Consider the following 16,593-nt stretch of genomic DNA (forward strand, 5'->3'; position numbering starts at 1 on the left):
CCATCCCATCGTGTTACAAAAAGCGAAGAAAATTCTGAATGAATCCAAGTAAACGGCCTCCTGTCGTGGTCGTATCACCAGTAGCGTGTTGAAGAAAGAAACGGGTCTCCTCTATCAAAGACAGGAGTCCTCCACTCACACCTCGGTGACCTCCCTCTTGGGGCTTGGACTCCTCGGTAAGAAAGGAGTTAATCTGCGTCCCCCTTTCCCCCCCCCCCCCCCCCTTAGCTCGGGTTCCACTTCTCCGGCTGATGCCTGCAGGCACGTGATCAGCGTGACCTTAGGCGGAGGAGAACACGCGGGTGGGCCGGCGTGCGATTTAAAGATGTGACGAAACGTAGACCGAATTACATTTTAGAACTAGGGCCTTATTGACTTCAAGGTCAGCACTCTCCATTCTTGCTTGGCTGAATACCTATGTGCATATATATAAAAAAAAAAAAAAAAGACACTTGAAAATTAAATTGCTATACAAATGTAAGGTAGTGCTATTATTTTTTTTTTCTGATCAATAAGTTAATGAGCATTCATTAGTCACCTACTCTGTACCAGTTTTTGTGCTGAGTGATGGAGACAGAAAAAAAAAAAGCAATAGGCTGTTCTTGCTCCTCCAGGAGCTCACGGTCTAGTGGAGGAGACGCCAGTTATCAATAAGTCAACATTGCCTAAGCACCCACTTATAGCAAACAGATACATACGGGATAAATTGGAGATAATCAGCAGAAGAAAGGCATTGGCATAAAAGGGGATCAGGAAAGGCTTCTCATGCGAAGTGGGATGGTTCCTAATCCAAGACCACACATGGAAAACTGGTCAAGTAAAACTTCATCCCCAAAGAGCCAGGTCAGTCAATAAAATATTTGCTTTGCTGAGCACCTGCTACCCTCTTACAACACTGTGCTAGGTAATGGCTTTAAGAATAACCCCCACCCCAGAACCATAGGTTGCCCCTCTAGCAACCTCTTCTTAAAACTCAGCATCTAGTTTAATAACCCTCACAAAAACCCTTTGAAGTAGGTACTATAATTGTCCCCATTTTGCAGGTGAGGACATTGAGACCGAGAGGTTAAATTAACTGACTGAAGGTCACACAGATAGTATCTGAAGTTGGATTTGAACTCAGGTCTTAGTGATTTTCATGACTACAAGTCCAAAATTCCATCCAGTGTACCATCTAGGTGTCTTTTTATATAAACAAAGCTTTTGCCTTCAGGTAGGCTGACAGTCTATTTAAAAGATGGTTCACTAAACAATGAGTGGAATTCAAATGAGTGCTAAATTCAGTGGTAGACACTATTATTGCTAGAAAGGTTCAGAGAAAGAACCAGATGAAGGAAGCATAGAATGGGGGAACAGGGATTGGACCTGTGATTTCATTCTTTTTTTTTTTAACTTTTTTTTTTCATTTATTAAGAATTTATTGTGGACCAATACTGAGCTAAGCATTGGGGATACAAAGGAAGGCAAAAATACAGTATCTTCCCTCAAGGAGCTTACATTCTAAAAGGAGAGAAAACTTCTGAAATATTCTCATCACTTTCAACTTTTTTCCCCTTTTTCAAATATTTGATTTTAAAACTTTGAATTCCAGATTCTTTCCCTTCCTCCCTCATGACTCACCCTTACTGGGAAGATAGGCAATTCAATATAGGCTGTACATGTGTAGCTATGCAAAACATTTCTATAGTGCATATAGTGTGAAAGACATAGGACTATATTTCCCTCCATCCTATCCCTACCCCCACTTATTCTATTCTCTACTTTGACCCTGTCCCTTTTCAAAAGTGTGTGCTTCTAACTTCCTTCCACCTCAACCTGCCCCATCATCCCCACTCTTATCCCCTTCCCCCCTACTCTCCTGTAGGGTGAGATATCCTATTTAGTGTGTATGTCATTCCCTCCCTAAGGCAAATTCAATGAGAGTAAGGTTGACCCATTCCCTTTTGCTTTCCTATTCTTCCCCTCCATTGTAATAGTTTTCCCTTACCTGTTCTATATGAGATAATTTACACCCATTCTGTCTCTCCCCATCTCCTCTCATTATATTCCTCTCTCACCTCTCAATTTCACCTTTTAAGTATCACCCCTTCCTATTCACTTGGTGCTGTGCCCTCTATGTACACCTATATACATATATACACACACATATATATTCATACACCCGTATACCCTCCTATATAGACATATATATGTATGTATAAAAAACATATATGTATATATATACACACATTTCTATTCCCTTCAACTATTCTCATACTGAGAAAAGTTTCATAAGTTACAATAATCATTTTTCCATGTAGGAATATAAGTAGTTCAGCTCTGATAAGTTCCTTATGATTTCTTTTCCCTGTTTACCGTCTCATGCTTCTCTTGCTTCTTGTATCTGAATGTCAAGTTTTCTATTCAACTCTGCTTTTTTCATCAAGAATGCTTGAAAGTCCTCTATTCCACTGAATGACCATATTTTCCCCTGAAACATGATACTCAGTTTTGCTGGGTAGGTGATTCTTGGTTTTAATCCCAGCTCCTTTGACCTCCAGAATATCATATTTCAAACCTTTGATCCCTTGGTGTGGAAGCTGCCAGATGCTGAGTTATCCTGATTGTGTTTCCACAATATTCAAATTGTTTCTTCCTGGCTGCTTGTAATATTTTCTCCTTGATCTCAGAACTCTGGAACCTGGCTATAATATTCCTAGGAGTTTTATTTTTGGGATCTTTTTCTGGAGGTGATTGGTGGATTCTTTCAACCTCTATTTTGCCCTCTGGTTCTAAAACATCAAGGAAATTTTCCTTGAGAATTTCTTGAAGGATAATTTCTAGGTTCTTTTTTTGATCATGGCTTTCAGGTATTCCAATAATTTTTAAACTAACTCTCCTGTATCTATTTTCTAGGTCAGTGGTTTTTCCAATGAGATATTTCACATTGCCTTCTATTTTTTCATTTGTTTGAATCTGTTTAATAGTATCTTGATTTCTCATAAAGTCAGCTTCCATTTGCTCCAATATAATTCTGAAGGAATTATTCTCTTCAGTGAGCTTTTGAGATTCTTTTTCCATCAGGCAAATTCAGCTTTTTAAGGCATTCTTCTCCTCATTGGCTTTTTGAGCCTTTTTTGCCATTTGAGTTAGTCTATTTTTTAGGGTATTATTTTGTTCAGTCAGATTGTTGACTCTCATTTCATAATTTTCTTGCATGGTTCTCATTTCTCTTCCCAATTTTTTCTCCACTTCTCTTATTTGGTTTTCAAAATCCTTCTTAAGCTCCTCTATGGCCTGTAACCAGTTTATAGTTTTCTTGGAACCTCCTGGTGCAGGAGTTCTGACTTTGCTGTCTTCCTCCTGTGCCATGCGTTTATCCTTTTTTTCCCCAAAAAAGGAATCCAAAATTGGATTACTGTGCTTTCTTTGCTTCCTTTGCTTGCTCATGTTGCCACTCAATTAATTGACTTTTGAGCTTTTTGCCACAGTAGGGCTCTGCTTCCAGAGAGGGGAGCTTTGTCGCAAATTGCTGGGGTTTTCTCATCTGCCGGAGCTATTAGTTGGCTGCCCTCTCTGAAGCCTCCACACACTCTGGCTCACTGGTCACACACTCCAGGACCTCCACCCTAGACAGCCATCCAGATCCAAGCAGGTTAAAGCAAGAGTGATTACCCCTCAGAATGGTTGCTTGGTCTCCCTACAATCTGCAGGCCAGGAGCTCTGAAGCAGCCATGCATCAGTGGCTGCCACACCTCAGCCACTTCTCCCTCCCAGGGCAGAGGCCAGACCACACTCCCAGACTCCCTGTTCCCAAAGTCTACACTGACCTCTCACTTTGTCTTTGGCATTTATGGGTTGATAATTCTGGAAACTGCCACAGCTGCTGGTGATCTACTCTCCCAACTTCCCTCTAGCCATGGCTGGTCGGGCCACCCTGAGGCTAAAACCACAGACTCATGGGGCTGGGCTCTGCTCCCAGCAGGCTGCAGTGAACCCTTCCTCTCTGCCTGCCAGCTTTCTTCAGCAGGAGATTTATTTATCTCTGTCATTCTGCGGGTTCTGTAGCCCTAAAGTTTGTTTAGAGTCATTTTTATAGGTATTTGAGGTGGTTATGGAGGGAACACAGGGAGTTTTCCTGCTCCTATGCTGCCATCTTGGCTCCACTCCCTGTGATTTCATTCTTACAGTGATTTTCCAGGTGAGGAAACTACCTCTACCAATACATGTCAGGATCTTCTATGCAACTGCACCAATTCTGTCCTGCAGAATTGCCCAGAGTTCTAGTGACTTGCCTGAGGTCAAAGGACCAGTATGTGTCAGAGGTAGGGCTTGACCTCAGCTCTCAACAGCCACTACATCAAGATGCTTCTTACTAGGATATGGGCAAAAATATGCTGGAGGTGACTTAAGCCACTGTGACAGCTGTTTGTTTAATTTTCAATGTGAGTATTTACAACTTAGAAATTGGCAAGCAATACAAACCAGGGCTTGTTTCATTGTTTTGTTGATAGTATAAACTTAAGAAAGTGTAGGAGAAAATATTAATAATGCAGATTAAATTTAAAAGTGTGTTCTGCATACACTTTTTTTTAGAGAGCCTGCATACCTCTACTAGTAAAGAGAAATTAACATGAATTAGAAGATGAATAAACTTTGAATAAGAAGAAGGATGAATGACTCAAGGAAAAGAAAGGACAAGAGTAAGTATCCTGACGAAAATAGCCTGGACTTAGAGGAATTGAGTTCAAATCCTAGCTCTATTACTACTACCTTGGTTAAATCAACCTCATATCTATAAAATAAAGGGGTTGGTCTAGACTTCTGAGGTCCCTTCCAATTCTAAACCTTTAGTCCTATAAAACATTGAAGTAAGATTTAGTGTAACTATTTGTAGGACAGGGAATCTAGAAGGGAGAGTGGGTGACAGAGATTAGTACAAAATACTAGGTTGGATAGGAAGGTTAGGGTCAAATTATTTCACTTCCTTAAGGTATGGTAAGAGAGTTAAATTTGATGCAAAAGACAATGGGGAGTCACTGATGGGTTTTGTATGACTATCTGAGGTGTTATTTGTCTGGCAGTGATGTACAGGTGAGATTGGATGGGAAGATTAAACCTGAGGTCCTATTACGATGGTTCATTGGGAGATTTCTCAAACATTAGATAGGTTCCTCTAGCCTGTAAATGCTGAAAATATGGTCCAAGTGAAATTGTATGTGCTAGTGAAATAACTAATCTAGCTAAAGATGTTCATCACCACAAGGCTGGCCAATTGGTTAGAAAGACCTTGACCATAGCAGTGCATGAAACAAAGAAATACACAAAATGGTTTTCATTTGTGTGTGGTTCTATTACTCTTCTGCAATGATGGGAGCAGAATAATGGAGAGGGTAAGAATTTCACAGGTTTTAGACTGTCTTTATTATATATGGTATAGGTAGCACACTGGATAGGGCACTGGTCCTGGAGTCAGGAAAACCTAAGTTCAAATTCAGCTTCAGAACATGTGCCAGCTGTGTAATCCCTGGCAAGTCACTTAACTTCCATTTGCCTCAGTTTCTTCATCAGTAAAATGAGGATAATAGTAGTACCGACCTCTTAGGGCTGCAGTGAAGATCAAGTGAGATCATTAATGGAAAGCACATAGTAGGTGCTATATATGTCAGTTGCTATTATTTTTAACGTAGATACTAGAAAATATTTATTGAATGATTAGTACTTTAAATGTGAGATCTTTGTAAAAAAAAATCAGAGTTGATACATTGCTGCAAAAACTGAAGTATGCCAATATTGATACTCATTTAAAAAAAAAAAGATACAGTATTGACAGCTAAAAGTCACAGGTTCTCCTTGGGAACATGAATAAATAAGGATGTGGACAGAGTTGATGTCATGCGTACCCAAAGTCAATAATATTACTTCCTCTGATACTTATCTTAAAGTACTTCTGTTGAGCTTATGCAAAAGTACTATCAGGAATTCACTGCAATTTCTATACCAACATCAGTTACAGAAGATCAAGACAGAAGTTTTATAAAGAATATTCTAAGATACATTAGTGAAAATAAAGGCTGGATGTACATCAAGTATTTACAGCAGGACATTTGGTAGTAGCAAAGAACTAAAGCACGGAAAATGTCCATTGATTAAGGAAAGGCTAATCAGTTGTGGTGCATGAATATAATGGAATATTGCTGTGCCCTAAGAAGAAATGAGTGTGAAGAATGAGTATACATATATACGCACCCATACTTATACATGTATATATGTATGTAAAATATATAGGAACACATGTGTACATACATATATAAATGTATATACACACAATGTGCTGTATACATGCATACGGGTATGCATATATAAATGTATGTGTATGCATACATATGTGTATATATTTGTATATACATATGGATACATATATATGTATATGAACTGACAACAGTGTAAATGGAAAGAACATAAAAAGATTGATGACACTGCTTCCCTAGCTGTCCTCTCCAGCTCTAGGTATACCTTCTCTCACCATGCCTGACACCCTAGTCTTGTATAAGGAGTCATACTACTCCTTACTCCCCACTGCCATGTCCAAACTCTCCCTTTAACCCTTCATTCCCCAAGCTCTTCCCCTCTGAAGTTCACTTAATTGAGATATTCCACTTAATCCAAACCATGATGGCTGTTTTATACCATTTCCCAAGTCATTCTCCCTCCTTTCCCAAGAAGTTCAGCACCATCTTCCTCTCCTCCTCAACTCCTGCCCTTATACTATAAGACTTTAATAGTCACATTGATGCTTCTTCAGTCTCTCCAAACTCCCAGTTCTTCAGCTTCTTTAAATCCCATGACCTAATGCTTCACTCTACCTCAACTACATATAGAGGTGATAGATAACACACTGAATCTCACCATTACCAGAAACTCTGATATTCTTCTAGCTGACCATAAATCCGTTTTTACCTATGCCTCAGCCCTCCTAAAACTATTCTTCACCCTCCTCATGTTCTCTAGTTCCTCCACTCTTCCACACTTTCTCAGGTCATTATCTCTGCTCCCTTTCCAGTCACAATCCTGTTGCTGGCCATTTCAGTTCTATTCTGTCCCCTACTCTCAAATCCCACAAACTTGTATCCTATCACTGCTCATCTTTTATCAAACTTCAGACCCAGATTTCTCCCACTACCGCCTCCTCCACTCCTACTCACTTGATACTGAATAAAGCTGGAATAAGTCACAGAACTGTGTATAGTGAAGACATTATAAATTTATGTTATTTAACTCCTACTGCTCCCTCATTGCAGTAAGAAAGTCCTTTTATTCCTCCCTAATTGATTTCCTATCTCATTCCCCATAGAAACTATTCCATACCTTCTCTTCCTTCCTCAAGTCTCCCACACCTTCCCATTCCTTTCCCCCTTTCATCAGTCAGGTTTAAGGAATGTTCTAGTTACATGATCATAGAAAAAAGTGGTTAATTTCAGTGGTCAATTATATTTATCTAATAAGGATCCAAGCTATGTGGCACAGTAGACAGAGCATCTAACTTGGAGTCAGGAACACCTGAGTTCAAATCTGGCCTCAGACACTTACTAGCTGTGTGATCCTGGGCAAGTCACTTAACTCTGTTTGCCTCAGTTCCTTCATCTGTAAAATGAACTGGAGAAGGAATTGGCAAACCACTCCTATATCTTTGCCAAGAAGACCTCAAAATGGAGTCATGAAGAATTGGACAGGACTGAAATATCTAAACAACAATAAGGATTTACTGAGCTCCCATTGCATGTAAGGCACTGTGCTAGGCACAGTGTACATGTTGGATCTGAATTTTTATGTGCCCTCAAGTAGTTTATTGTTAGTCATTGGGAAAAAGTGAGTAAGCTCTAAAGGTCAGACACAAAAATTAACTAAGAGGGACCAGAGGAGGTATTTAGCTATAGTGACTAAAGATGGTAGTTGTTGTTTGATCTTGACTCTTGAAGAGAACCAATGACATCATGGAGGTGATGTCTTAATTTGGTTGTGAATTGGACTGAAATGAGGCAGAACTGAGAAAAGTCATCAACCTCACTCTCTCCACCAGAGCCATCTGAGGCCAGTGGCAAGACAAGAGTCAAGATGGCCTAGTAACTAAAGATGGCAACTTTGCAAAAGATTATCTACTTACAAAAGCTTTTTATCAGCCATTCTGACAAATTCTAGGTCATAGGGACAACATATCTGAGGATCCTAAAAACAAAGACCTGAAGAAGAGAGTAACTGTCCTTTGGGCTGTATCCTCTATTTTTGTTCTTTTACTCCCAGCCTAATTTTTTAAACCCTGGATGAGTCTGAGGACCTTATTAAATGTATTAATTTGCACTGCTAATTATATTATGTTCATCTGAGTTCTGAAGGAACCCATAAGATATAATTTAATATTGAAATAGCTGTTGAAGTCATTGGAAAGTTACAATTTAAGTTTTTCTACTGTCATTTATAACTTCTTAATTTTTATTTAATCATTTCACAAAGCTCTTAGAATAGAATAATGGACCTTAAGACAAGTAAGAATGCAAAGATTTTGGGGTTTTTTTTCTCTCTACCTGTGATTTTATTGATAATGGGAATTCCTCTACCAACACACATCTAAGAATGTTATGAAACTTATAGTCTTAGAAAGTTACCTGATAAGAGATCAAGTCATTTGCCCAAATTCACATGGTCAGTTCAAGTCAGAGGTCAGGTGGCGCAGTCAGGTACAAAGCATTGGCCTGCAGTCAAGGAGACCTGAGTTCAAATCCAACTTGAGATGCTAGCTATATGACCCTGGGCAAGTTACTGAACCTCAAATTTCCTCATTTGTAAAATGAGGACAATAATAGCACCTATCTTGCAGGGTTGTTATAAGGTTCAAACAAGGTAATGATTTTTGTAAAAAAGTTCTTGTCACATAGTAGGTACTATCAAAATGCTTATTCTCTTCCTTCTGCTCCTCTCTCCCCTCCCCTGCTAACAACTACACCAGGCTGCTTCTCACAAAGAATTATTGCTTAGGAACCCTTATTCATGGCATGCATTTATTAGCTATCATAAAACTGATAGACAATGTAATTACATGTCCGCTTCACTTCAGCTACACCTGGGACCCTGTTATCACTTGATATTCTTATAAGTACAAGAGTTCTCAAACTCCCTCCTCTGCCTAAAATCTTCTTATCTTCCACTCATTCTACTTACTCCACTCCTTTACTCCTCCAGAAACCACACCTCACCTCACCTCATCCCCCAGCACCTCCTAACTTTTATCTTCCTCCCTTCCAATACCACTTGTCTCCCTGTCAAGCCTAGTTTCCATGATCAATAATGCCCTTAACAATGTAGAATTCCATGCCCCCCTCTGGATCTGCTGCCATCTACTTTGCAAATCCCAACCCTGGGTAATCTCTACTGTCAGTTTTTTCTACTACTAGGATACCAAACATTCCTGGAGAAAATATTAACATAACAAGTGGGTTCACTGCATATTATTGCCATCTAGCATGAAGTGAGAAATCAGATAAGGTTTTATAAGGACAAAATACAAACATCTCCTAAAGAACCATGATGTCAGCAAGGGACATAGTATCACATCAGATGGAGAACCCAAGGGTGGTTTTTGTCATGTTTTGATTATCTTAAAAGGAGAAGGGAAAGGGAGGAGGAAAAGGATATGCTAAGAAAAAGAAAAGAATGGGGAGGACTTATTATTTCATATAATCAAAAGGAACAAGTAAAAGTCTATACAAAGGAGTAAGAAGTTGAGGAAATAGGAGTCACTTGAACCTTACTTTGAATTTATGAAAAAGTGAAGTGAACAGAACCAAGAGAATAATTTATACTGCAAATAAATGCATTGTAAAAAAATAAGCAATTTTGAAGGACTTGAGAACTCTACCCAATTGAATCTCCCTCCAATGAAGAGGAAATCAAAACAATAATTAGGAATTATTTTCCCAATTGTATGCACATAAATTTGACAATCTTAGGGAAATGGATGAATATTTACAAACCTACAAGTTGCCCAGATTAACTGAAGAGGAAGTAAATTACTTAAATAATCCCATCTCAGAAAAAGAAATTGAACAAGCCATCAGTCAGCTCCCTAGGAAAAAATCTCCAGGGCCAGATGGATTCACTAGTGAATTCTATCAGACATTTAAAGAACAATTGATTCCAATACTCTACAAACTATTTGGGAAAATTAGTGAAGAAGGAGTCCTACCAAATTCTTTTTATGACACAAATATGGTACTGATACCTAAATCAGGAAGAGATAATTATAGACCAATCTCCCTCATGAATATAGATGCAAAAATTCTAAATAAAATACTAGCAAAAAGACTACAGCAACTTATCTCAAGAATAATACACTTTGATCAGGTAGGATTTATTCCAGGAATGCAAGGATGGTTTAATATTAGGAAAACCATCAGTATAATTGATCATATCAACAATAAAACTAGCAGAAACCACATGATCATCTCAATAGATGCAGAAAAGGCTTTTGACAAAATACAACATCCATTCCTATTAAAAACATTAGAAAGTATAGGAATAAGTGGAGCCTTCCTTAAAATAATAGGTAGCATCTATTTAAAGCCATCAGCAAGTATTATATGTAATGGGGAGAAGCTAGAAGCATTTCCCATAAGATCAGGGGTGAAACAAGGGTGTCCACTATCACCCCTCTTGTTCAATCTGGTACTAGAAATGTTAGCAGTAGCAATTAGAGAAGAAAAAGAAATCAAAGGAATCAAATTAGGCAAAGAAGAGACCAAGCTATCACTTTGCAGATGATATGATGATATACTTAGAGAATCCTAGAGAATCAAGTAAAAAACTACTTGAGACAATAAACAAATTTGGCAAAGTTGCAGGATATAAAATAAACCCACATAAATCCTCAGCATTCCTATATATTTCCAATGAAATTCAACAGCAAGAGATAGAGAAATCCCATTTAAAGTTACTGTAGACATTATAAAATATTTGGGAATCTACCTGCCAAAACAAACCCAGGACCTGTATGATCATAACTACAAAACACTTTTCACACAAATAAAGTCAGATCTAACTAATTGGAAAAATATCAGTTGCTTGTGGCTGGGTCAAGCTAATATAATAAAAATGACAATTTTACCTAAATTAAATTATATATTTAGTGCCATACCAATTAATTTACCAAAAAAACTACTTTATAGAGCTAGAAAAAATAGTAACAAAATTCATTTGGAAGAATAAACGGTCCAGAATATCAAGGGAATTAATGAAAAGAAATGCTAGGGAAGGTGGACCAGCTATACCAGATTTCAATCTGTATTATAAAGCAGCAGTCATCAAAACTACTTGGTACTGGCTGAGGAATAGAGGAGTGGATCAATGGAATACATTAGGCACTCGAGAGTCAGAAGTCAATGACTATAGTAATCTATTGTTTGATAAACCTCCAGACCCTGGTTTTTGGGATAAGAACTCACTATTTGACAAAAACTGCTGGGAAAACTGGACTATAGTATGGCAGAAACTGGGCATAGACCATTATCTAACACCATATACCAAAATCAAGTCTAAATGGGTGCATGATCTAGGTATAAAGGTTGATATTGTAAGCAGTCTCCTAAAACAAGGAATAGTTTACCTATCAGACTTGTGGAGTGGGAAAGACTTTATGACTAAACAAGAATTAGAGAACATTATAAAATGTAAAATGGATAATTCTGACTACATGAAATTGAAAAGTTTCTGTACAAACAAAGCCAATGTAACCAAGATTAAGAGGCAGGTGGGAAATTGGGAAAGAATCTTTACAACCTATGTCTCTGACAAAGGACTCATTTCTAAAATATACAGAGAATTGAGTCAAATTTATAAGAATACAAGTCATTCCCCAATTGATAAATGGTCAAAGGATATGAACAGGCAGTTTTCAGAGAAAGAAATTAAAGCTATCTATAAGCACATGAAGAAATGCTCTAATTCACTATTGATTAGAGAAATGCAAATCAAAACAACTCTGAGTACCACATCTCACCAGTCAGATTGGCTAAGATGACAAAACAGGAAAATGACAAATGCTGGAGAGGATGTGGGCAAACTGGAACACTAATGCATTGCTGGTGGAGTTGTGAACTGATCCAGCCTTTCTGGAGAGCAATCTGGAATTATGCCCAAAGGGCTATAAATACTTTCATACCCTTTGATCCAGCAATACCACTCCTAGGGTTATATCCCAAAGAGATCATAGAAATGAGAGAAAGACCCATATGTACAAAAATGTTTATAGCAGCTCTTTTTGTGGTAGCAAAGAATTGGAAATTAAGGGGGTACCCATCAATTGGGGAATGGCTGAACAAGTTGTGGTATATGCATGTTATGGAATACTATTGTGCTATAAGAAACGAGGAGCAGATGGTCTTCATATTTACCTGGAGAGGCTTAAAAGAACTGATGCTGAGTGAGAAGAGTAGAACCAGGGGAAATTTGTACACAATTACAGACACAACGTATGTGTGATGACCAACTTTGATAAACTGGACTCTTCTCAGCAATGCAGTGATATAAATCAATCCCAAAAGACTCATGATAGAGAGAAATATGTGCATCCAGAGAAAGAACTAGAAAGAACTAAATTTATATCCAGGTAGAAGCAAAATACCTGATCTTTTTCCTTCTCTTATTTGGTTTTATGTCCTCTTTACCATTTTTCATTCCAGCTGGTACAATCCATCCTTATAACCTGACTAATGTATAATGTGAAAGTATTTACAGATCCTATACTTGACTATAAGCCGCCATGGGGGAGGAGGGGAGAGAGGGGGACAAAATGTGAAACTCAAGGAATTGTAGAATTGAATCCTGTAAACTAAAAGGAAACAAACAAATTAATAAAAAAAAAAACTCTACCCAAAACAGTGGTCAACCGTGATTCCAGAAGACTGATAAATTTTAGTATTTGACTCATCTCCTGACAAAGAGGTGATAGACTATATATGCAGAGGGAAAAACACATGTTTTTGTTTATGGCCAATGTGGGAAAGTATTTTTGCTTTGATACATATTTGTTGCAAGGATTTTGCTTATCTTTTTTTATTCCTTAATTGGTCTAAAGGAGATAGAACGGATGCTTGTTAATTGAAAAAAATTTTTTAGTTTAAAAAATTGATGTAGTAGAATATTAGTGCATTGTAAAAAATAATGAGATGAATACAGAGACTCATGGAAAGACTTATATGAACTAATGCAAAATAAAGGCAGCAGAACCAGTAAAACCATATCTAACAGTGCAGCTAGCCAGGTACTCCTATGCTGATGTGAGAGGAGCTGGCTCTTCTCCTTTACTTGACATTGTGATTTTCCCTGGGTTTATCTCTCTGAAGTTTCCTGTCTCTTCAACAGGCTCCCAGTGCTCCAGTTCTACCTCTACCTCAGATTACTCAAAAACAATTTTATTTTGGGCTCTAGTCTAAGAAATCTTCCTTAACACGTGAAGTAAGAAACTAGAAAACTAGAAAACAAACACAAATTAAATATGGAACAGTTTTATTCTCACATAGAAAAGAAAAATTAGAGAATGAGTACAACCCATTGAGAAGCTACAAGCCTAACTGGGGTATTTGCAACCAGGCTGCTCATCAGCTATTTTAGACAGCCTGATCAACGCCATTTCTAACTCATTTTCTCTAAGTAACTCTTTCCCTCTTGGATGATCAACCTCTGGTGCTGTTTCAATTGCAACTGCTCTGGTATCTGATACCTCACTCCTTGGGTGTCCAAGAATGGCAAAGATGCCAGCTGCCTTCTGAGATTTCACAAAGTCATATGCCAAAGGAAAGGAGATACAAACAGGAGGCAGTCCCAAACCAGACACAGCCTTCTCTACGAGGCTATGAGTTTATGGCTTGCGGCTAATGATAGTAAGGGCATCCCTGAATCATCCAATGAACCTCCAGAGCTCAAATAGTCAACTTAATATTTCAAGATCAGCAGGAAGAAGAGGCTTGAGGGTCAGGGATCAACTCTTTAATATATCCATTGATATACTAATTTAACTGGCTTAGTAGCCATCAGAAAAGTCATCATGAATAAAAGGAAGTAGTTGGAGGATATCTGTAATGGCTCTGAAGTTGGGGGTCAGAGGAAAGGAGAGGAAGGACCCCTCCATCACATATCCCCAAAGACTACATTAATATCTTAACCTATTTTCCCAGAGGTATGAGCAATCAGAGCCACACAGATCAATATTGGAATAGACAAAAGGAAACTAGCATGCTACTGTCAAGACACTATAAACTTCTCATAAACTTTTCCATACATTGATTATAAAATTCAAAATATGGGTTGTTCTTACAATGGTATATTAGTACTGACAACTCTGTGAAGCTACCCTTAAATACTTGCTTTTTTCTTAAACTAAATTCTAGTGGCACCTCTGAAATTCACCTCCTCTGTAATATATAGCCCCAATTATTTCCTATTATTCTGGATCCCACTGATAATTTTTTTTAATGTTAGAAAAGTCTATAAGCAAAACAGGAATTCAGAACTGAACCAATTAAATACTAGCATCTCCAGATTTAACTATATATTAGAATTTTTTTAATGTTAACAGGTTTTTGGGGCCCTCATTTGGTGGAAAGCTTCCTCTTTAGACCAGGGTGGTTCAGTCTACCTGACCTAGAGCAGAACTTTTATTTTCTAGGCAGATCATTCATTTTAGTGGTTCTGTGGCAACATTTTAGTCCACTAGGTACAGATGCTTCTTTAAGCTCCATTATACTGTTCAATGATTTTCACATAGCTAGTAAGTGTTTGAAACCAGATTTGAACTTAGGAAGATGAATCTTTATGACTTCAGGCCTGGAATTCTATCCACTGTGCCACCTACTGTGTTTCCCCAATAATAAGACACTGTCTTATTAATTTTTTTGGACAGAAAAACACCAGAGGGCTTATTTTCAGGGGAAGGCTTATTTTAATGAACATTGACAGCAATTTTAATAAACAGGTAAATGTGAACCAAAAAATGTACCTTTATTCAATAATGATCATGTCATCTTCTTCAACAACATCGTCATAAGTGTCCATACCCTGAATTTCGTCCTGGATGTCTTGCGCCTCCATTTCCTTCAGAAGAAGTGGACCCAATCTGTCATGTCCAGCAATATAGCTCTCTTTAAATGAATATGTCTTGTCCAGGTAACCTGCTCGTAGTGCCTTGGCGACACAGCTGTCAGTAATTTTATCCCATGACTTCTTCACCCAAGTCACGACTTCTTGCAGACAGGGCTTCACAAAGTTTCCACGCTGATTTCTTTCCATTCTATTTTCAATGTAGTCATTGACTTCCATGCGCAAATGGTCCTTGAATGGCTTGTTTATTGCAATATCAAGGGTCTGGAGATAGGCAGTCATTCCTGCAGGAATCATTACTTGATCTATTCTCTCTGCAAGGAAGTTCTTCATTTCTTTAGCGCGGTGAGTGCTGGCTGAATCCCAGACTACCAGACCTCTTTGGTTACCTCGCATAACAAGTGGCAGCATTAAATCAACCCACTTTCTTATAACAGCTTGTGTACACCAGGCTTTTTCGGTTTCAAGAACATAAATGCCAGATACACGTTCAATCTTATCTTTCTTGCCCTTACTGATGATTAGAGGTGTGGCTTTCTTTCCATCCAAACGAATTGCCAAAACACAGGTGACCCGTGCACTTTCATAGCCAGTGGTGGGAATGTAGGTTGACGCACCCCTGTGATGAATTGTTGTTTAAGATCCTTGTCCCATAAATACTGCAGTTTCATCCATAGCAATCATATTGCAGGTTTGGTACTTGGAAATGTCGATCCTATCAATAAAGGACTTGAATGCAAGTGCACGTTTAATAACTTCAGCATCTTCCAGCTTAAACAGTGTTGTTGATCTTCTTAGGGACAGTTCATACCATTGAAGGAAACCATCCAACCAGTGTTGTGATGCTTTGAATGTTCTGAGACCATTTCAAACTCTGGTGCCATTGAAAGGGCAAATGCTTGAATATCAGCCCTGCGCACAACCAAGGCCTTTGCTGTCCTGTCAGCAATCCATTCACCAATGAGGATCTCCAAGTCAACGATATAAGGGCTGCCGACCTGATCCAGACCTGCGCTTTTTCCCTTTTCCCTCATCCACCTGTTGATTGAGGTTATTATAATCTGCTCTCCATTTTCTGACCATTCGAAGATCCAAAAGTTTTTCTCTACGGAAAACTGCAAGATTCTTGCCATGTGACTCCTCTACAATTGCTTTCTTATACTCAACAGTATAGCTCTTCCTTTTTGTACTCATGTCTGGGAGTCAAAACAGACAGAATAATAAAATTATGACCATCAGTCCTTCTTTTCACTCCATCATGCCCCCTGAGTTCTTCTTTTCTCCTCCATCATGCCCTTTTTATCCTCCATCATGCCCCCTCACTCCCGCTTACATACGGGGTTTTTATGTTGTCCTGCCTCAGCTCTCCTCCGCGGCACTGCTCTCAATGGCGCCAGCAAGCAAATCACTGGGGAAGAACAGGATGACCGCTCACTGCTGCAGCTCTGATTGGATGCAGCTCGGAGC

At 38.5% G+C, this 16,593-nt stretch overlaps 1 protein-coding gene across 1 annotated transcript in view; it reads left to right on the plus strand.

Moving 5' to 3' along the window:
- The first annotated feature begins 4 nt into the window (after positions 1-4).
- WTAP (WT1 associated protein) overlaps positions 5-16,593 on the plus strand; it is an 80,408-nt gene continuing 63,819 nt past the window's right edge. The window contains exons 1-2 of the mRNA XM_069070353.1: positions 5-176; positions 4,576-4,682. Coding sequence (XP_068926454.1) covers positions 4,652-4,682 — 31 coding nt within the window. The 5' untranslated portion in view covers positions 5-176; positions 4,576-4,651. The remainder of the gene's footprint in view (positions 177-4,575; positions 4,683-16,593) is intronic.

The sequence above is a fragment of the Petaurus breviceps genome, unplaced genomic scaffold (assembly GCF_028583685.1).
Source record: "Petaurus breviceps papuanus isolate PSGF00001 unplaced genomic scaffold, PetGlider_PUasm1.0 90808, whole genome shotgun sequence".
NCBI lineage: Eukaryota > Metazoa > Chordata > Mammalia > Diprotodontia > Petauridae > Petaurus > Petaurus breviceps.